A 21,779-nucleotide genomic window follows, 5' to 3' on the forward strand; every position below is an offset into this window, starting at 1 on the left:
TAGTCAGCAGACAAAAATGCTGTAAATATTCAGAAGCTTAACCAGCATCTGTGGAAACTGAGTTAAACATCGAGTTAAAACAGTGGTTCTCAAACGTTTTCTTTCCACTTGAAGTATTCCCTATGCCGTAGGTGCTCTGTGATTAGTAAGGGATTGCTTAAGGTGGTGTGTGGGTAGAAAGAAAAAGTTTGAAAACCACTGTTTTAATCGTCCCTCATTGACTCGTTATGTGCACGGTCTCAGAACTCCAAAGGAAATGGGCCAATGAAGAATTTTCTCACGCAAAATATTTCAGTAACAATCGGATCTAGAGCAGTGATTCTCAACCTTGCCTTTCCACCCACATAACACCTTAAGAAATCCCTTACTAATCACAGAGCACTTGTGGCCAAGGAATTACTTAAAGTGGTTTTGGTATGTGAGTGGAAAGAAAAAAGTTGAGAACCACTGGGTTAAAGAGAAAAACAAACCCAATATCACAGGTAAATGACTGACTGCAGAAATTGCTTGGAGCAAATGGAACAGGGAGATGGTCGAGAGGGAAGGGATTTCTGACTCAGACATTGGCTCAGTTTTTATTTCCCTGTCAGTAAAGTCTGGCCTGTTTGGGCCTGTCTTTCACATAACTGAGAGAAGGAAACCATCAAAAATGGAAAAGAAATAAAATTACAGATGCTGGAATTGGAATCAGAAAATACAAGAAAAACTCAGCCTATCAAGCATCACCTGTAAGAAGAGAAACTGATCAATGTTTCAAATCAGTGACCTTTCTTCAGAACTGGTGGGGGGGGGGGGGGGGGGGGAAGAGTGGAAGGCTTGTGTCAGAAATGCAATCATCTCCTTATTACCTCATGATCTCACCCTATCACAGATGCTCCCTTTCTTCTATCTACACCTCCTGCCATCTTCTTTACCATTATATCTGTTTCTCCCTATATCTCTGGCCAACATGTGACCAACAAGTCTGAAACATTCATTCTGTTTTTCTTTCCAAAGATTCTGCCCACTTTAGTGTTTTTAGTTCAGATGTTCAGCGCAAACTCATTGTTTTTTTAAAATGTAATCGCCTCTTAGTAATTCACTGAAATTGTGAATCAAGCTACCAAATTCATAAAGAATACATTTTTTTTTAAGATTTAGACATCCAGCATGGTAACAGGCCATTCCGGCTCACGAGCCTGTGCCACCCAATTACACCAAATTGACCTACAACCCCCAGTACATTTTTTATGGGTGAGAGGAAACCAGAGCAACTGGAAGAAACCCACGCAGACATGGGGAAAATGTACAAACTCCTTACAGACCGTGCTGGCCTAACATTTGCATTAAATACTGGTTAGATATGATCTTTTTTCCATTTCTTACCCATTATTATTGCTGCAGAAAGGCTTCTCAAGGTTCTGGTTGAAAGGACTAATTAAGATAAATTTTTCCAATGATTTGACAGCTTTAAGGGAATCAAGTTTCAGCTCTGGATACTGGGCAGTCATCTTGCAAACCCAAGCCAAAGAAGCCCGCGCAGCCACCATTTGGATTTGTCTCCCGAGCTTCAGGATCTGTAACCAAAAAAATACAAGCACCTTTCAGCCTCATCATACCGCTTAGATGTTGAGCTGAGACCATTTTTCATGGTTTCACAAGCTTTCAAATACATTTTAAAGGCAGTTTATATAAATTAATATAATTTTAGAAAACTGTAAATGGGTAAGACAACAACTGACCATGCTAAATTAACATCTTTTAACTGAAAGAGAAATGCCAAATCAATACCTTGTCTTAGAGCTTTCTTGAGATAAACTTAGCAGCTTGAGTTTCTAAATTTGAAGCCAAAGAACTCAGCCCTTGGTTCATGGAAAGAAGTCTTATACCACAAGACTCTGTTTAGCCTGGTAATAATACCAGGAGGATTAATAACCCATCCAGTCATCATTGTTCAAGAATAGATGACATTATCTTGCCAGCTGGACTGGGGCCATAAATGTTAACTTGTCAATAATACTCATATCCTAAAAGTTTTGTTTCTGAGAAAGACATATTCAATCAAAGGAATAAAAGAGCATGATTTTGTTTCACTGGTAAGGGTATGAGGGGTCGTATTACCCTCACATCTATAGAGAGTCAGAAGTAGAATGGGAAATTGTGAAAGAGAGATAGGGACTTCCAGCTGTCGACTGCATGGTGTAGGTGGCAGTAGTTAGGTGCTTCAGCCAGCTTTTAAACATTTCTCACTCAATCATCTTTAACCACTAACCAAAGTGGCTTAGACATTCCCCCTTCAATATTGAATATCATTACATTTGAAAATGATGACAACCAGAGGAGCCAAAGCAGCAACTAAAATAGTAAAGAGGATACAGCCCCTCTGACTGCAGATTTCATTTCAGACATGTTGAAAAAGCAAGCACAGGAGATTACACGAGAAATAACTGCAGCAGTGAAAGAGTGTCAAAGAGAGATTGTTTCTAAGCTTGAAAAGGTCCTACAATCGATTTCAGCAATTGAGGAAGCTCGAGCTCGACAGAGCACATTGGTCTCTGGTTCCCAAGCCAACCTCGGAATATCATTCACATTCAGTAATTCTCCATTTCTACTACCCAAGAGAAGGATCGTGTTATTTGTGAAGCTCACGGGAACATAAATTTGAAATATCAGGGTCAACAAATTAGGCTTGTTGAAGATTTTTGCTTTGAAGTTATGGAGTTGTGGAAAGAATACAGAGAAGCTATGATTGAGCTATACAAGAAAGGATTTAGACCTGTTTTGCTATATCGAAGATGGCCATAAGAAATGTTTAAATTCATTGGGTGAACCTCGCAAACTTTTGGCTGATTCTGTTGCAACTTCAAGTTTAATATGAATTAATAGTCTGTGCTTGAAGTCGTTTTTAAGTTGAAAGGGTTTTTTTCTTTGAGTGGATGAAGCCTGACTGCTCTTTTCTTGTGTTAATTGAAGGGTTAATTGACTTAATAATTACGTGGTTTTTATTTTAACTTGTTTATTTGGGCTTATTTTATCTTTGATGTTAAAGATTTAAATAGATTGCATTAATCTTGACTGTATTTGGCCTACTTTGATTATTCATTTACCGCAAGTGATATAACTTAGTTTATTTTTCGACCGTGTGAAAATAGGTTTGTGCAGTTACTTTATTATATGACCATGGGAACATGAGGTCAGCAATGAAATAATGTACACTCACTTGGGTAATCTTATTTTAGGTCTGGAAAATGTTATAATAACCAAATACAAATTATAGTGTTCATATTATTGAGCTTGGAAAGTTAAATGTGGATTTTTATAGTTTAAGGAGGTTAATTACTAATGATTTGATATTATTTGAAAGGTTTAAAATTTAAAAACTAATGATGTTAATGCATCTGCCTATTTTTTTTTCATTTTAGCTGATAATGGGAATGAGAAGTCTCGAATGCGCATGTGCATTTTCTTTGGGGAAAATTATTAATTTTCTTTTTCTTACTCTAAGGAGCTGTATTAAGCTTTTCAGTAAAAGTATGTGGGGTTATAATGTATTTTTTGCTCTGCTTCCTACTTTGTCCTGCAACCTTCAGAGCTGGGAAGTTTGGGGGGGGGGTTTGTTCGGGTTTTTACTGGATTTGCAAGGTTATTTTTGTTTTATGGTTTATATATTCTGCGTTGCAGCATGGTTTCAAGGTGACGGCTCTTGGAATGGTGACAGGACACAGTTGGATCGACTCCATAGCATTAATTAATATTAATTAAGACTCGGGATTAACCCAATTAGGCTTATATCATGGAATGTTTGAGGTATGAATTGTCCAGTTAAACACCATTGGCTACTTGCTCGTTATTTTTCAATAGATAATCAATTGATTTAATTGACCAAATCATGTGAATATCAAGGAATAGAGATATCTGATCATACTCCTGTTATTCTGTCTTTCAATTTTCCTGACATTCCTTTTACAAAGAGGCATTGGCATTTTAATTCCACCTTACTCTCAGATAATTATTTTTTGAATTTTATGGAAGAGCAAATTTAGTTTTTCTTCACTACAAATTAATCTCCAACAATTTCTAACCTGATTGCCTGGGATGCTATGAAAGCATATCTGAGAGGGCAAATTATTTCTTATACAGCTAATATAAAGAAGACTAATAAGAATTCTCCTAAATAGAATAAAACCTAGTGTCGCCAAGAATGTTCTCCCAGAATCACAGTGCGGCTTTCGCGCAAACAGAGGAACTACTGACATGGTCTTTGCCCTCAGACAGCTCCAAGAAAAGTGCAGAGAGCAAAACAAAGGACTCTACATCACCTCTGTCGACCTCACCAAAGCCTTCAACACCGTGAGCAGGAAAGGGCTTTGGCAAATACTAGAGCGCCTCGGATGCCCCCCAAAGTTCCTCAACGTGGTTATCCAACAGCACGAAAACCAACAAGGTCAGGTCAGATACAGCAATGAGCTCTCTGAACCCTTCTCCATTAACAATGGCGTGAAGCAAGGCTGCGTTCTTGCACCAACCCTCTTTTCAATCTTCTTCAGCATGAGGCTGAACCAAGCCATGAAAGACCTCAACAATGAAGACGCTGTTTACATCCGGTACCGCACGGATGGCAGTCTCTTCAATCTGAGGCGCCTGCAAGCTCACACCAAGACACAAGAGCAACTTGTCCGTGAACTACTCTTTGCAGACGATACCGCTTTAGTTGCCCATTCAGAGCCAGCTCTCTAACGCATGACATACTGTTTTGCGGAAACTGCCAAAATGTTTGACCTGGAAGTCAGCCTGAAGAAAACTGAGGTCCTCCATCAGCCAGCTCCCCACCATGACTACCAGCCCCCCCACATCTCAATCGGGCACACAAAACTCAAAACGGTCAACCAGTTTACCTATCTCGGCTGCACCATTTCATCAGATGCAAGGATCGACAATGAGATAGACAACAGACGCGCCAAGGCAAATAGCGCCTTTGGAAGACTACACAAAAGAGTCTGGAAAAACAACCAACTGAAAAACCTCACAAAGATTAGCGTATACAGAGCCGTTGTCATACCCACACTCCTGTTCGGCTCCGAATCATGGGTCCTCTACCGGCATCACCTACGGCTCCTAGGACGCTTCCACCAGCATCGTCTCCGCTCCATCCTCAACATTCATTGGAGCGACTTCATCCCTAACATCGAAGTACTCGAGATGGCACAGGCCGACAGCATCAAATCCACGCTGCTGAAGATCCAACTGCGCTGGGTAGGTCACGTCTCCAGAATGGAGGACCATCGCCTTCCCAAGATCGTGTTATGTGGCGAGCTCTCCACTGGCCACCGTGGCAGAGGTGCACCAAAGATGAGGTACAAAGACTGCCTTAAGAAATCTCTTGGTGCCTGCCACATTGACCACCGCCAGTGGGGTGATATCGCCTCAAACCGTGCATCTTGGCGCCTCACAGTTCGGTGGGCAGCAACCTCCTTTGAAGAAGACCACAGAGCCCACCTCACTGACAAAAGACAAAGGAGGAAAAACCCAACACCCAACCCCAACCAACCAATTTTCCCCTGCAACCGCTGCAACCGTGTCTGCCTGTCCCGCATTGGACTTGTCAGCCACAAACGAGCCTGCAGCTGATGTGGACATTTACCCCTCCATAAATCTTCGTCTACGAAGCCAAGCCAAAGAAGACAGAAGTCATATGAATAATAGACATTTTATATTTTTCATTATCAATTTATGAAGATTTTAATAGACAATAGGTACTGGAGTAGGCCATTCAGCCTTCGAGCCAGCACCGCCATTCAATGTGATTGTGGCTGATCAACCACAATCAGTACCCCATTCCTGTCTTCTCCCTATATCCCTTGACTCCGCTATCTTTAAGAGTTCTATCTAACTCTTTTTTGAAAACATCCGGAGAATTGGCCTCTGCTGCCTTTTGAGGCAGAGCATTCCACAGAACCACAACTCTCTGGGTGAAAACGTATTTCCTCAATTCCATTCTAAATGGCCTACCCCTTAATTCTTAAACTGTGGCCTCTGGTTCTGGACTCCCCCAACATTGGGAACATGTTTCCTGCCTCTAGCATGTCCAAACCCTTAATAATTTTATATGCTTCAATCGGATCCCCTCTCATCCTTCTAAATCCCAGTGTATACAAGACCAGTCACTCCAATCTTTCAACAATATTTTCCAGCCATCTCGGGAATTAATTTCATGAACCTACGCTGCACTCCCTCAATAGCAAGAATGTCTTTCCTCAAACTTGGTAAACCAAAACTACACACAATACTCCAGATTTAGTCTCACCAGGGTCTTGTCCAACTGCAGAAGGACCTCTTTGCTCCTATACTCAGCTCCCCTTGTTATGAAGGCCAACCTGCCATTAGCTTTCCTCACTGCCTGCTGTACCTGCATGCTTACTTTCAGTGACTGATGAACAAGGACACCTAGATCTCATTGTACTTTCCCTTTTCCTAACTTGACAACATTCAGATAGTAATCTGCCTTCCTGTTCTTGCCACCAAAGTGGATAACCTCACATTTAACCACATTAAACTGATTCTACTACCCATCCTCCCTCTCACCCAACCTGTCCAAATCACCCTGCATTCTCATATCATCCACATCACATTTCACACTCCCACCCAGCTTTGTTCATCTGCAAATTTGCTAATGTCACTTTTAATCTCTTCATCTAAATCTTTAATATATATTGTAAATAGCTGCGGTCCCACCATCAAGCCTTGCGGTACCCCACTAGTCACTGCCTGCCATTCTGAAAGGGACTGTTAATCTCCACTCTTTGTTTCCTGTTTGCCAACCAATTTTCTATCCATGTCAATACCCCACCCCTAATACCACGTGTTCTAATTTTGCCCACTAATCTCCTATGTGGGACTTTATCAAAGGCTTTCTGAAAGTCCAGCTACACTACATCCATTGGCTCTCCCTTGTCCATTTTCATAGTTACATCCTCAAAAAATTCCAGATTAGTCAAGCACGATTTCCACTTCATAAATCCATGCTGACTCGGACAGATCCTGCTACTACTATCCAAATGTGCCGCCATTTCATCTTTTATAATTGACTCCAGCATCTTCCCCACCACTGATGTCAGGCTAACTGGTCCATAATTCCCTGTCTTTTCTCTCCTTCCTTCCTTCCTTAAAAAGTAGGATAGCATTAGCTACCCTCCAATCCACAGGAACTGATCCTGAATCTATAGAACATTGGAAAATGATTACCAATGTATCCACGATTTCTAAAGCCACTTCCTTAAGTACCCTGGGATCCAGACCATCAGGCTCTGGGGATTTATCAGCCTTCAGTCCCATCAGTCTTCCCAACACTATTTTCTGTTAAATGTGCATTTCCTTCAGTTCCTCCATTACCCTAGGTCCTCTGTCCACTATTAAATCTGGGAGATTGTTTGTGACTTCCCTAGTGAGGACAGATCCAAAGCACCTGTTCAACTCATCTGTCATTTCCTTGTTCCCCATAATAATTTCACTCATTTCTGTCTTTAAGGACCTAACTTTGATCTTAACTAATTTTTTTCTCTTCACATACCTGAAGAAGCTTTTACTATCCCCTTTTATATTCTTGGCTAGCTTACCTTTGCATCTCATCTTTTCTCCCCGTATTGCCTTTTTACTTAAATTCTGTTGCTCTTAGAAGTTTCCCAATCCTCTGGCTTCCTGCTCATCTTTGCTATGTTATACTCCTCTTTTATTTTTATACTGTCCTTGACCTCCCTTGTCAGCCACCATCACCCCTTACTCGCCTTAGAATCTTTCTTCCTCTTTGGAATGAACTGATCCTGCACTTTCTGTATTGTTCCCAGAAATAGCTGTCATCGTTGTTCCACTGTCATCCCTGGGGCAGCTTTCCAGTTAACTTTGGCCAGCTCCTCCCTCATGGCTTCATCGTCCCCTTTGTACAACTGTAATACTGACACTTCAGATTTTCCCTTCTCCCTCTCATATTGTAGATTAAAACTTATCATATTATGGTCACTACCTCCCAATGGCTCCTTCACCTTCAAGTTCCTTTATTAAATCTGGTTCATTACAACACTAAATCCAGAATTGTCTTCTCCCTGGAAGGTTCTATTTTAAGCTACTCTAAGAATCCATCTCTCAGAGGCACTCCACAAACTCCCTTTCTTGGGGTCCAGTACCAACCTGATTTTCTCAGCCTACCTGCATGATGAAATCTCCATTACCTTTGCAACATGCCAATTTTGACTCCTTTATCCAGGCTACTGTTTGGGGGCCTGTAGATAACTCCCATTAAGGTCTTTTTGCCCTTACAATTTCTCAGTCCTATCCATACTGTCTCTACATCTCCTGATTCTATGTCACCCCACACAAGGGACTCAATTTCATTCCTCACCAGCAGAGCCAGCCCTCCCCCTCTACCCACCTGTCTGTCCCTTTTAATAGGATGTATATCCTTGAATATTCATTTCCCAGCCCTGGTCCTCTTGCAGCCATGTCTGTTTTCCTACAACATCATATTTGCCAATTTCCAACTGAGCCTCAAGCTCATCCACTTTATTTCTTATACCCTGTGCATTCATACATAATACTTTTAATCCATTACTCCCCTCCCCTTTCACATCGATTTCTAGTGCACTTGGCCGTACTCTCTGATCCCTTCCTGAGTTTTCTGTCCCATTAATTTTGTTGTCTTTTCTTATTCTCTCTTTCCCTTTAGCTCCATCCTTACATTTCCAGTTTATCTCCTCCCTGGATCCCAGGGTACTTAAGGAAGTGGCTTTAGAAATCGTGAATACATTGGTAATCATTTTCCAATGTTCTATAGATTCAGGATCAGTTCCTGTGGATTGGAGGGTAGCTAATGTTATCCCACTTTTTAAGGAAGGAAGGAGAGAAAAGACAGGGAAGACATCAGTGGTGGGGGAGATGCTGCCAAAATGCTGGTCCCCCGCCTGTAAAGGTGCAACCCATCACTCCTATACAATTTATTCTTATCCCAAAACATTGTTTTCCTCTGCAAAAGAAGTCCTTGACAAACTGAATATTTCCAACCTTTTGAAACATATCAAATTTCAAGTGCCTGTAGTATTTTACTTTTGTGTGTTAAACCATCATGTCACCTCATAAACATACTCATCTAACTTCCCAGCATGAAACAATGTAGAAAGTCAAAATGCTAAAGCTGAGGATCACACGGTCAACAACCTTCCATGAAGTTGAAGGATAACCAATGAAACTCCTTAAACATTTTGGTTAATTTGAGCATCCCACAAACATACAGAGGATCAACAAAATTCCACGCTCAGGATCCTTGTAAGCAACCTTTTAAAATTAATCTGCAATTGAACTTATGTCTCAATACAATAAATCCACAGCAGACCTTTCAAGCCCATTTTGTTCCATGATGCCAATCCTCTCAAATCCTATTGTCCAGCATTAGACCTATATACCTATGAACCTTTCCTACCCAAACACCTGTCCAAATTTATTTTAGACTTTATAAAGGTATCCAATTCTTCAGTCTAACCTGGCAGCTCATTCCAGATAACCACCATCCTTAGTGTGGAAAAAAAATTATGCCTCATATTTCCTTTGTTTCTCCCCTCTCACCTTAAACTACATTATAAAAACAGCTTCTTCCCCTCCGCCATCAGATTTCTGAATACTACCTCACCAGTTTCTGTTCCTTTGCACTAATTTAATTATTTTAAAATAGCATTTTTACAGAAATGTAATTTTTAGCAACTTTTGCAGCTCTAATGCACAATACTCCTGCCACAAATCAAGCAATTTTGTGAAACATGTTAATGTCAATAAATCCGATTCTGATTATAGAGACTCCCTTACAGTGGGTAAAGGTCTGACAATCTATCCAGTCACCACTCAGCCTCCAACATCCCAGAAAGGATAACCCAGCTGAACTAATCTCTCTTTTAACTACAGTATTCCATTCCAGTCAAAATCCTGATGAATCTCGTCTGTTTTCACATTCCGCTTGTAGTGTGGTCATCAGAATTGAATTCAGTGCTCCAAATGCAGTCTAAACCAGCCATTCTCAACTTGTTTTCAGCTATGGCTCCCCTAAGGACTCTACTCAAAGTTTATAGTCCCTTTCCCTGTGAAGCAGTCAAGCTTTGGTTTCTTTGGTACTTCTCTCCAACTACACTATTTGAGGTCAAAAGAAAACAAGGGCTTTACTTAAATGTGCTGTGGCTCCTGGTGGGGGTGGGGGGGTGGGGAGAAGGAAAGTAGGACCCCTGTTGAGAATGGTTGGTCTAAATAGAGCCAAAATGATGTCCCAACTTAAACTTCAATGCCTCAGCCTGTGAAGGCAAGTACACCAGGGACTTTTTTTCACTACCTCATCCACTCGCATTGGAAATGCGTGAGCTATGGGCTTGCACTCTCTGTACACCAACACCTCTGCCATTTGCTATGCACGTCAAACCAGAAACTGACTTTCCAAAGTGAGTTACCTCACAGTTGTCTGGATTAAATGACACCAGTCCCCCAAATTTTTCAGCTGATCCAAGTCCTATAGCATTTTAAGGCAACTTTATTTAAATTTAGACATACAGTAGAGTAACAGGCTCTTCTGGCCCATGAGCCCGTGCCACCCAATTCACCTACAACCCCACCAGTACATTATGAAGGGTGGGAGGAAACCGAATACCCGGGGAAAACCCACACAGACACAGGGAGAACATACAAACTCCTTAAAGAAGATGCGGGATTTGAACACATGTCCCAAAGGCTGGCGCTGTGACTGCATTGCGCTAACCGCCACACCAACTGTGCCACCCCATCTATGATCCCATCAATTTGTGTGTCACCTGTAAATTTGCTAATCAGACCACCGACATTCTCATCCAAGTTATGGACATTACACAACAAAGATCACAGCAGCCGGTTCCTGAGATGCACCACTTGTTATAGATTTCCAGTCTGATAACACCCTTTTGCCACTACCCTCTGCCTCCCATCACCAAGCCAGTTTTAGATCCTGTTTCCAAACAGTTATTATCATAAATTACAAAAGAATGAATTGGTTGACTGCAGAGAGCTGTATAACATTAGATACACTGAAAGATAAAGATAGTAAGAAAACTTTAGATAACTCAGGCCAGGCCAATGACCTCCCAGAAATGTTGGGGGAACTCAGCCAGTCTCACAGCGAGCATAGGAGGTACAGATATATTGCCGAAGTTTCAGAACCAGCATTTTTGTGTTTTGACGCAATCACAGCATCTGCATACTTTTGTATTTCACTCTTTACAAAATTATAAAATCTGCCCTTTTTCTGTGTAACAGAGTTAAAAATACATTTTAATAATTTCTATATTTGTGACTTTTACCTCAATGAGCTTGGCGGTGCACATCTCTTGTCTACCTCCTAAACTCTCCCTTCCTGTCTCTCACACTGCTGTTACCTTGCTATGGGTAAGTGGGGGAGATGATTGCTACAAATGAATCTGTTTGCCATCAATCTTAATTGTTCATTACTAATATTATTATGCTCTACGCTTGGTTTTACATCAATTTAATCATTAATACAAGTTTTATGGGTTTTTTTAAATCTTACTGGTGTTTTGACGCCATTACCATGTGCTGAGAATTCAGTTTCACAGTGTAAATTCTGTTATTTTGAATGCTTATGAGCAAAGGGATAAAAAAGGAAGAAAACCCAGAAGACAATGATGAATGTATTATTTTGTCTTCCAAAGGTGCAGAATTTCCTTGTTAAATGTGTGATTCTAGCAAGTTAATTTTTCTATGCAGTTTTTAACTCACCCACCAGGTGCCACTGTTTTCATCTTGTAAATATAGTTATTTTTAAATAGTTTGAAAATATTTTAAAATCCAAAATGTTTTCCTGGGCAAATCTTAAAAGCTCTCAGCTAATACCATGTATGCAGAGTTGAGTACATATGGAAATGCTAAAATAAAGTAGACATGTTTAGTGAGGAAAAAGATGAATGGGATAACAACACTGCTGTTACCTTGCAAAAGGGAGCAAAGAGGACGTATAAATGCTAGAAAACAATTCCATGAGTTGCCTCTTCTTTTACACCCTATGCAAACCTGTTACATCTGCCATGTTACATGTTGAATTAATAAACAGCATTTATAGGGGCAGAAGGTCATTAAGTTGGAAAAGGTGCAGAGGGGATTCACCAGAATGTAAATGAGACATGATGGTTTGATGTCTAGGGAAAGGCTGCACAGGCTACATCTTCATCCCTGGAGCAAAGAGCTTAGGGGATAACCTTAGTGAGGTACTTTAAATCGTCAAGGGCATGAATAAAATGAACACTCATGTCTTTCAGGGTAGAAGATTCAAAAACTCTAGGGCATAAGTTTAAGTGAGAGGCAAGAGAGAAATGAGTGGTAATTAATTCTATTACAATTAATTCTTATTTATATCCCAAATAAAATGCCATAGTGCAATTACAACATTCAAAAGACATTTGGATAGATATATGGAAAGAAAAGATTTAGGATATGAAACAAACGCAGGCATATGGTCAGTATGGATGAATTGGGTCTGAGGGCCTGTTTCATGACATACGGCTCTATAATTCTTCATGAAGTATTTGGAGAAAGTTTCATCAAACAATAGCAGCTTCATGACAGAATTTAAAAAAGGCAAACGACTGAAGCAGAAATTCATCTTCCAGAAGTTTACCACAAATATCCCTGCAAAATAAAAAAAAAACCTGAGAATGAAAATTGGGGAATGTTTATATTTCATTTTGTCTGTCTCCAGTCACATGGCATTTGCCAGTGTTTCTATTTTTTTTAATTTATAGATTTTAAAATTGGAACACAACTCATATTTGATATTTTTATGGCAATTTTAAAAAGAGTTAAAAACTCATCTTATAAATTAGTCATAAATTACAAGCCCATATTGGTAACTTGTAACCTTTTTGATCCTTTTGTCGAGTATTAATGAAACCACTTTAAATTTCACTTTCAAGTATCATTTTAATGAGAAACTGTCTCCACTGGCAGGGGTGGGTCAGCAGAGATAGTAGTGAGTGCAGCTCCGAACATGATGCAAACTACCCTCACATTCCCACCCCCCCCCCCCCACTTCATGGACTCTGTCTACATTTTCTATTGCATACTGAAGGTCTCAACATATCCTGGACAGCTCCCATTGGGGAGAAGGTTCGAGAGTGTGAAAGCATGCACTAACAGGCTAAGTTTCTTCACTACAGCCATCAGGCTCCTGAATAAACCCCACAATACTGCTGTCATGCTCCCCTTGCTTGGGGCTAATTCATCTTCCTTTTCATCGTCTGAAAGGGGTAGACCAAGATTTAGTTGTAACTTTCCAAACAGAATTGAATGCACACATTTGAAAAAGAAAGATCTGAATGGCTAAGGGGGAGGGGGGGGTGAAATTGCAGGGAACAGGGCAAATTAGAAACCCTTTACAAAGAGCTGACACCAGCAAGATGGGCCAAATGCAATGTATTCTATAATGTATCTGGCATCTATGGGGATTGGTAAATGCCAGATAAGCAAGTTTTTCGGTTGCTTGAGACTCACTCTTACAATACCTTATATATTAAGATTAAACAGTTTAAAAGACTAAAAACACCCACTGAACAAATTTCACTCGCATAAACACAGAAATCAGTCACAGTCTTTGAAAACATTTAATTGTTGCTGCATCTGTAGATTCCTCCCCCTCCAAAGAGTCACCCAAAAGACAAACAATAACATTATAGATTTTTGGAAAAACTTTTTTTTTCAGGCCTTTATTCCCACAGGAGCATCTGAAGTCTGCCTCCTTAACCTATGCCATTACACTCCGCCTAGAAATAAAATGTTTTTCTAAAAATTAAGTTCAATTAAAGCCCCTGGAACCTACCTGTATCCTGTTGATTATGGCTGGGAGAGGAAGGAAGGCAGCAAGAGACAAGAAAACAGTGAGTAAAGATTTACAGGAAATGGAGAAGATACAGCCTACATTAACCTTGGAGCCTGGACCTCAAGTTCCGATGCCTCCGAGATCGACAAGTGCAATGACAGCCCGATTGAAACTAGTAACAGCGCTACCTCCCTGGGGTACCGAAGAAGACGGCGCTGCATCTGCACAGATTTCCCCTGAAGAATATCAGAATGTTGTGCGCATGCGCAAAGGTTTATATCCACGCATGCTCAGAGTGAATGAATTTGATTCTGACTAGAGACTCAGCAGTGCCAAGGCTAGTGGCACTGTTGATACTAAGGAATGACAGCTGTCAGAAACACCTGTTTGTTTGACAGCCAGCGATCAGGAAGACAAGGAGAAACAGATGAAGGTGAAGAGAACATGAAAGATGAAAAGGAGGCTGACGAAGTTTCATGGGAGGCTCAAGTTCAAGGCTCAACGATAAAAGTTTTCTTCAATGATGATAAGTCAATTCCAGATTTTAAAAGATGACGTGCAGAATATTACAAGAGATATGAAGGGCATTAAAAGTAACATGATGAAATATGCTACAGACGTTAATAAAGTTAAAGAAAAAGTTCAAAGAGTTGAATTGGATGTGAAGATTGTCAAAAATGATGTAGATATTTGCATGGAGAGAATGGAGATAGTTGGAAGTTCAGAAACTGTTTGGGGAAAAGCAGAGAAAGGAAATGATGGAAAAAAAGGATATGTTGGAAAATCAAAGTAGGCAGAATAATGTTAATGTTGTTGGTTTTAAAGAAGATTTTGAAGGAAGTGGAGATCCTGGGGAGTTTTATAAACATTGGATTCCTAAAGTTCTGGGAGAAAATTTTCCACGTGGAATTGAGTTGGAGAGTGCCCACAAAGCCCTTCGGAGGAAGCCACAGCCAACTCAGCCACCTAGAGCTGTATTAATTAAATGTCTACGCTACCAGGATAAGAAAAAAATTTAAGATTAGCAGTTCAAAAAGCAAGTCAAAATATGGGACCTATGATTACTGATGGAAATAAAATCTTTTTCTATGTGAATTTGAGTAAGGCAGTGGTGGAGGGAAGAAAAGAATTTAATCCAGCTGAGGCGATTCTTTGGAAGAAAGGTTATAAATTTACCTTCAGCTATCCAGCTATACTAAAGGTATTCCTGGACAATACTCAATCTAAGTTTTTGTGGAGGAAGGAGAAGCAAGAATTTTTGCAGAATTACTTCCTCCAGTTAAGGAGGAACAACAAGTGAGAGTGGAAAGTTCAAGTCCTCAGTGAGAAGTGCAAAGGGAAGTGCTGCAGATAGAACTTACACCAAAGAGAGGTGCACTGATGCAGGTTTCAAGCTGTTAACATGAGATGCAGAAGTCAGCTGGGTTTGATGGAGGAGACCTCGGAGAATAGGATTGAAAGAGAGTTGGACTTAAGAAAATGGATGCAAATAAATTAAATTTTATTAGTTTTAATGTGAATGGGATAAATAATGATATTAACAGGAAAAAAAATTAGCCTACATGAAAAGGATGACAGTAGATATTGCATTTTTGCAAGAGACTCGTTTGACTGAGAAGGAACATTTAAAATTAAAAAGAGATTGGGTGGGTCAAATGGCAGCTTCATCTTTTAATTCTAAAGCAAGAGGAGTAGCGATATTAATTTTTTTAAAAATTACCAGTAAAAATTCAAGATGTACTAATGGATCCTATGGGAAGATATATTTTGGTTTATTGTCAATTTTATTCTGAAAAATGGACACTTATGAGTATTTAAACACCAAATGTGGATGAAGATTTTATACGAGATACATTTTTGTATTAAGCAGAATCTCAGAAAAAAATGTTAATGGGGTGATCTTAATTGTTATTTAGAACCAATAATGGATAAATCAGCAAAAGCAGTAGTGAGATCCAAAGCAGTAAAGATTATATTAAGTTTGATGAAGGATATAAATTTAATAGATATTTGAATATGGCTGAATCCTAAAGAGAGAGATTATTCTTTTTACTCACACAGATATGATTCTCATTCAAGAATAGATCTCTTTTTGATATCAGTGCAATTACAGGGTAGAATTAAAAATATAGAATATAAAGTTAGAATATTATCTGATCAATCTCCACTTTTATTGGCATGTTCATTTTCTGAAAAAGAAGATTTACCTTATAGGTAGAGATTTAATACTGTTTGTTGTAGAGATTGGACTTTTGTGATTTTATAAAACAAATTCAATTATTTTTAGAAATAAACTCAAATTCGGTAGATAATAAATTTATTACATGGGGTGCACTTAAAGTATTTTTAAGAGGTCAAATAATGTTATTCAACAAAAATTAAGAAAGATTATATGAAAGAAAGAAATCAGTTAGAACAAGAAATAAGAAAATTAGAAAGGATTTGCAAAAAATAAAATCTTTCTAAAGAAAAATTAAGGCAATTAATTAATAAAGCATTTCAATATAATACTATTCAGATATATTGAACCGAAAAGATAATTCAGAGGACAAGACAGAGATATTATGAATTAGGAGAAAGGTTCTTGCTTGGCAGCTAAAAGCAGAACAGGTATCTAGAACAATTAATGCAGTTAAAAAAAGTTCAGGGCTTATTGCTTATAAACCACAAGAAATTAATGATACATTTAAAGAATTTTATTTTTAATTACATCATAAAGGTTAAACAAATTGAATTATAGTTTTTTTGGATTTATGTCTTAGATGTGGACAGGAAGTTGATACTTTCTTGCATTCTACTTGGCAGTGTTCTAAGATTAAATATTTCTGGTTGGAAATTGGTAATTTATTGGAGTTAAATTCCACAGGAATTGTTGTTTTTGTTGGGTGATATTAAAGGGATTAAACCTAAAATAAAATTGAATATGTTTCAAGTGAAATTTGTTAAAATTGCTTTGGCAATCGCTATAAAATGTATTGCAATAACTTGGAAGTCAGATACAGATTTGAGACTGGAAAGATGGCAGGCAGAAGTTTGAAATTGTATACCACTTGAAATAAAAATAATAACTTAGGAGATAAATATCATATATTTTGTAAAATATGGAGTCCATATTTACAAAGTATTGGTGTAAATATTTAAATGAAACTCCGACATTCCCTTTCTCCTAATAGATCTCCGCATATTACAAGAAGTTTTCCCATTTGGAGTACTTTTGTTGAAAGTCTCTTGTCCCATATATACATACATATGTGTGTGTGTCTGTGTGTGTGTGTATTTTTTTTTTGGTAGGGGTTAGAGAGGGAAAGGGGATAATAGAGGGGTTCCATTTTTACCTCCTTTTCTTTATTATATAGATACCTCATATATTTGTAATGGATTTGTAATATTATATAAGAATTTAAGTTATTTTTGTGGTTTTAAAATTTATAAATAAAATTTTAAAAAAACATTATTGATAGTTAACCCTTCCTCCCCCAACTTTGTACATAAAGCTTTACTAATATACCTATAAATATTCTAATAATTAGAAAGACCATTATTTATTTATTTTCCTCAATTTTCTGGAGGTGGGGCACTTGCTCAAGGTTGCTAGTTACTTCATTTCCAGATAACAGGGGTTTTACTTTATACTGCTTCAGAACACTTGGGGAATGCTTTCAACAGAGTCATTACTGGTAAAATAGAAAGAGAAAAGCAGGAGGAACAAAAGTGAAATAGGGTGACTTGGTGTGGTAGTTTAGACAATAAACATGGGAATAGGGTAGAGTACCTTGTCCTCGTTTGCAGCCTGCAGATTTCGAATTGAAGCCTGTGTCAGGGAAGAGACAATTCTCCACATGCAGGACCCCCTCATTTGGCCCACCATTGAAAACAACTTCGCCATCTCACTCAGCACAGCCAGGTAAAGGCTGCATCGATCAAGATCCAGAACCTCAACGAAGGAGAAACAAAACAGATTTAGAAAAAGGATTCAGTAACAGTTCCTTTTCTTCCATATTCCATGGCCAGCAGGGAAGCCGCTGTCTGAAAAAATGAAACAATAATAAAGCTTTAAAATGTCAACTTTAAAATAAAATAAAAAATAGACCAGGTCTTGCCTGCTGGTCACCCAATCCAGAATAAACACTCAAAGTCCACAATGCCCAGATTACTTTGTCTTGAGTCAAATGGGCTTCTATCATTGACCCTTTGCATCCTGGAGTCTAGAGCTGCATTCCACATTCAAGGATATTTGAAAACTGTTAACATTTAATTATCCAAAAAAAAATCAAATTCGCTTAAACACTTAAATAACGGATAACTTAACTAAAGTAATATAGATAAACTAAGTTGTCTCTTAAATTTTAAATCTACAATAGTCTTAGATTCTACCCCAGATTTGGCTTGGTGGAAGATACGTCTGGCTTGATGCTGAAGAATGACCAATCCACTTTCGGCTAACATGCTGCGGTTACTAAATTGACCATTTAACTTTCTGTACAAATGGCCACTGTAATATGAGGGGCTTTAATGTTAAACCCATAAAGCTGAAGAAGTTCTGTTTCATGTGGTGTGCCTCAAAGTCCAGGGCATATGGCAATTTCCATGACAAAACACAAGGGAGGAGGCCCAGAACTGCCAGCAGGTAGTAAAGCTGTCTCATCACAGATCAATTGTGATTGCCAGTTACATCTGTGTGGAGTTTGTACATTTTCCATGATCACTTGAGATTCCCCTGGTGCTCCAGTTTCCTCCACATCTGGAGATGTCCTGGCTGTTACTCATTTACTGAAAAATTGCCCGTACTGTATGCAGGTGCGTATATGTAAGACAATGGATAACAGGGTGGGCTGGGTAGGATTGCTGTGAGAGCCATTTTGGGTAGATTGACCTCCTTCTATCTTTTAAGAAAATATGAAATCTGGTCCAAAGTTTCTTCAGATAGAAGACACAGCGATACACTTTTCGACTCGTTACAAAATTGGCAGCATCTCATTTTACATAACGTTCACTATTTCACAACAAATTTACTGACAAGAAATTAGTTCAGAATTTTGAAAATTTCCTAATTAGGTTTCAAATGTCAAAACAATGCATCAAGAAAACTCAAAAAACTCGGCAGCATTGTTTATTTTTGTGGGTTTTAAAATGAGCAACATCAAATATTTTGGACGTTTTCAGTTATATTCAAACTCAGGGAGGGGGTAAATCAAGTTTATTTTTAGACTATCAACTAAGAGGTTCCCCGTTTTTCTTCAGAATATACTGCAAACATCTATAAAGAGAAAGGATAGTTTGACAATTTCAATTACCTTTTTTCAAATCCAATTTTTTGTTGCTTTAAAATACACATCGCATCAAGGGATCTAAATTTATTTAGTTATGCATATCTGTTTACTGAAGATCTGTGTTTACCACACATGAACTCTGTGGACATTACTTGGCTTTGCTTTCACAAAGGAATTTTAACAACTCTGTTTCTACCACGTTTCCATGCCTTGGTTAAATAAATGCAGTATTTAATTACACGGAGGTTTCTCACGCTGATACTTAACAAAACACTTCCATTTGTGTGGAATTACTCTATCCTTATAAATTCAGCATTTTCCTTGAAGTAATTAATATGCTGGATACAGCAGATCTGACAAGATTTTGGTGAAGTTTACATTCACCATTCAGTGGTCCTTTATAAAAACAGATAGATGTTCATCGTCCATTCCAACAAAGTTACAGAGCTTACAGGAATTGTAGGAAATCATTTAAGCCCCTGCACAATCAGTTTGAGACAGGGGTTTAAACAATTCCTGTGAACTCCATGTAACTTTTTGGATTTTAATCTAACCCTTTAAGAAGAGAAAGCACCAGATGTGCATTGCCATTCCTCAAAAATGTAATGATTTTACTTCATGCAGACCAAGCTTTAATCCTTTATCTTTGTAAACACAACTTCTTGGCATCTGCCCCACCTTGTAGTAGCTTTCATGAGTTACCCGCAATCTTCTCACTCAAAGGAATGCAAACATTATTTGCAAACTGCCTTTGAAATTTAACCTTCAAGCCCTAGTGTTATTCTGGTAAATGAGCACATATCCTTTCCAATATTTCCTGATTAATGCCCCAAAATCTAATGCAGTGTGCCTCAACGGTGAGCAAGTTCTGTAGGTTCAAATCCTACACCAGTGATTTGAGAGAAACAAGCAAGTACTGCAACATTGGGCATGCTTTTTGCAGGTGAGATGTCAAACTGAAGTAAACATACACTGTGTTAAAGAGCAAGGCAGTTTTCTTTAACATCCAGAGTAATATTTTTAACTTCGGAAAAATCTAAAGCATAACCTCATTTCTAGTCATGCTGAGCTTATTAAAAAAAACACATCAGATATTTGAACATCCCATCAGTGACAAGATTTCTTTATTACCAATTAATATGCACTGGAGAATTGCAAGTGTTTCCCACTTCTTAGGAAAGTTGGGATATTGCTCATCATTTGGACAACAAATCTGAAAACCTAAAAAATTCACCCTTAACAAACATATTTCTGGTTTCCTATCTCAAGTTAGAAAAACAGGCAAACATTTTCCATCCTTTTTCATCCAACAACAACAAAACAAATTCCATCGGATTTATATACAGATTTATCGGATTTATATATATTTATAGGCATATCTGCCTCAGCAATATGCATCACACTAAATAATTTCAAGACCATTCTAGAGCTCAATTCAAGTGCAATCTTCAATGCCATGTGTATTTTCTAGATATTGAAGTAGCTGTGCTTGCTTGCAGCAAGACTTGGACAATACATAGGCAGTGGCGGGTCAGCTATATTCATACCAAAATATAGGCAGGCAATGACCAAATGCTGATATACTCAGCAGGTCAAGAACCATCTGTGGCACACCAAAAATATTTCAAGTGGATGATCTTTCAAGAGAACGAAAAATGACATACAGTAAAATCCCCATCATCTGGCACTCAATCAACCAGAAACTCAAATAACCGGCGAAAATGACAATGAAATAGATACATTTTAAAATAGGTATATTTTAAACTTAAATATTTAAAATTGCAAAAGTTCACCAAAGCCACACACGACCCCTTGGTGAAGATGGGAGCAAACATTCAGCCAGTGGAGCACCCCAGTCGTGCCCCACCTGCAGCAGCTGTTTGAATAAAGTTGTAGTAAAAACACAATGCTGGAGAAACTCTGTTAGTTAAGCAGCGTCCTTTATTCAGTAAAGGTAAAAATACATAACCAACATTTCGGCTTGAGCCTTCATCAAGGTATAGAAAAATGTTGGCAGGCGTCCGAATAAAAGGGTAAGGAGGAGGGGTGGTTGCAAAGACAGGAGGTGATAGGTGGAGAAGGGAGAGAGGGCACAGCAGCGATCAAGGGAAGGAGGGATGGTGAGGTGAATAGAGAGGGAAAGGGGTGGAGAGCTGAGGGAAAGAAGGGAAGGGAGAAGAGGTTAGCAGAACTTGGAAAAGTGGATATTAATGGCATCTGGCTGGAGAGAGCCTCGACGGAAAGTTAGGTGTTGTTCCTCCAATTTATGGGTGGTCTTGGTGGGATAGTACATAAAGCCATGGACAGACATGTTAAGTGTGTGAGTGGGATGCAGAAATGAAATGGTTGGCCACTGGGAGGTCCCTGTAACTGATGCAGACAGGGTGAACGTACTCAGTTAAGCGATCTCCCAGTCTGCGCCAGTCTGCGCCAGTCTTTCCGATGTAGAGAAGGCCACAAAGGGAGGTCTTGGATGCCATTTCATTCAAACACAATTTTATTGAAGTAAAATGTAAAAGTTGGCATTATAAAACGCGAGGGGAGGGGGTTAATTATGACGGTGGTGTGGTTAGCGTAGCGGCTAGCACACGCTGTTACAGCATCAGTGACCGGGGTTCAAATTTAAATTTTGTTAGTTACAGGAATTT

At 38.8% G+C, this 21,779-nt stretch overlaps 1 protein-coding gene across 7 annotated transcripts in view; it reads right to left on the minus strand.

Annotated features, from left to right (window-relative positions):
• Nucleotides 1-21,779, minus strand: part of LOC138760353 (probable methyltransferase TARBP1) — a 276,950-nt gene that overhangs the window by 179,670 nt on the left and 75,501 nt on the right. For all 7 annotated transcript variants that reach the window (XR_011355556.1, XM_069930829.1, XM_069930827.1 and 4 more), the window contains exons 14-15: nt 17,634-17,795; nt 1,366-1,556 (exon numbers count right to left, since the gene is read on the minus strand). Coding sequence is in view for 6 of the 7 variants with exons in the window: in XM_069930829.1 (XP_069786930.1) it covers nt 1,366-1,556; nt 17,634-17,795 (353 nt within the window). In the remaining variant the exon portion in view is untranslated. The remainder of the gene's footprint in view (nt 1-1,365; nt 1,557-17,633; nt 17,796-21,779) is intronic.

The sequence above is a fragment of the Narcine bancroftii genome, chromosome 4, assembly GCF_036971445.1.
Source record: "Narcine bancroftii isolate sNarBan1 chromosome 4, sNarBan1.hap1, whole genome shotgun sequence".
Taxonomy (NCBI): domain Eukaryota; kingdom Metazoa; phylum Chordata; class Chondrichthyes; order Torpediniformes; family Narcinidae; genus Narcine; species Narcine bancroftii.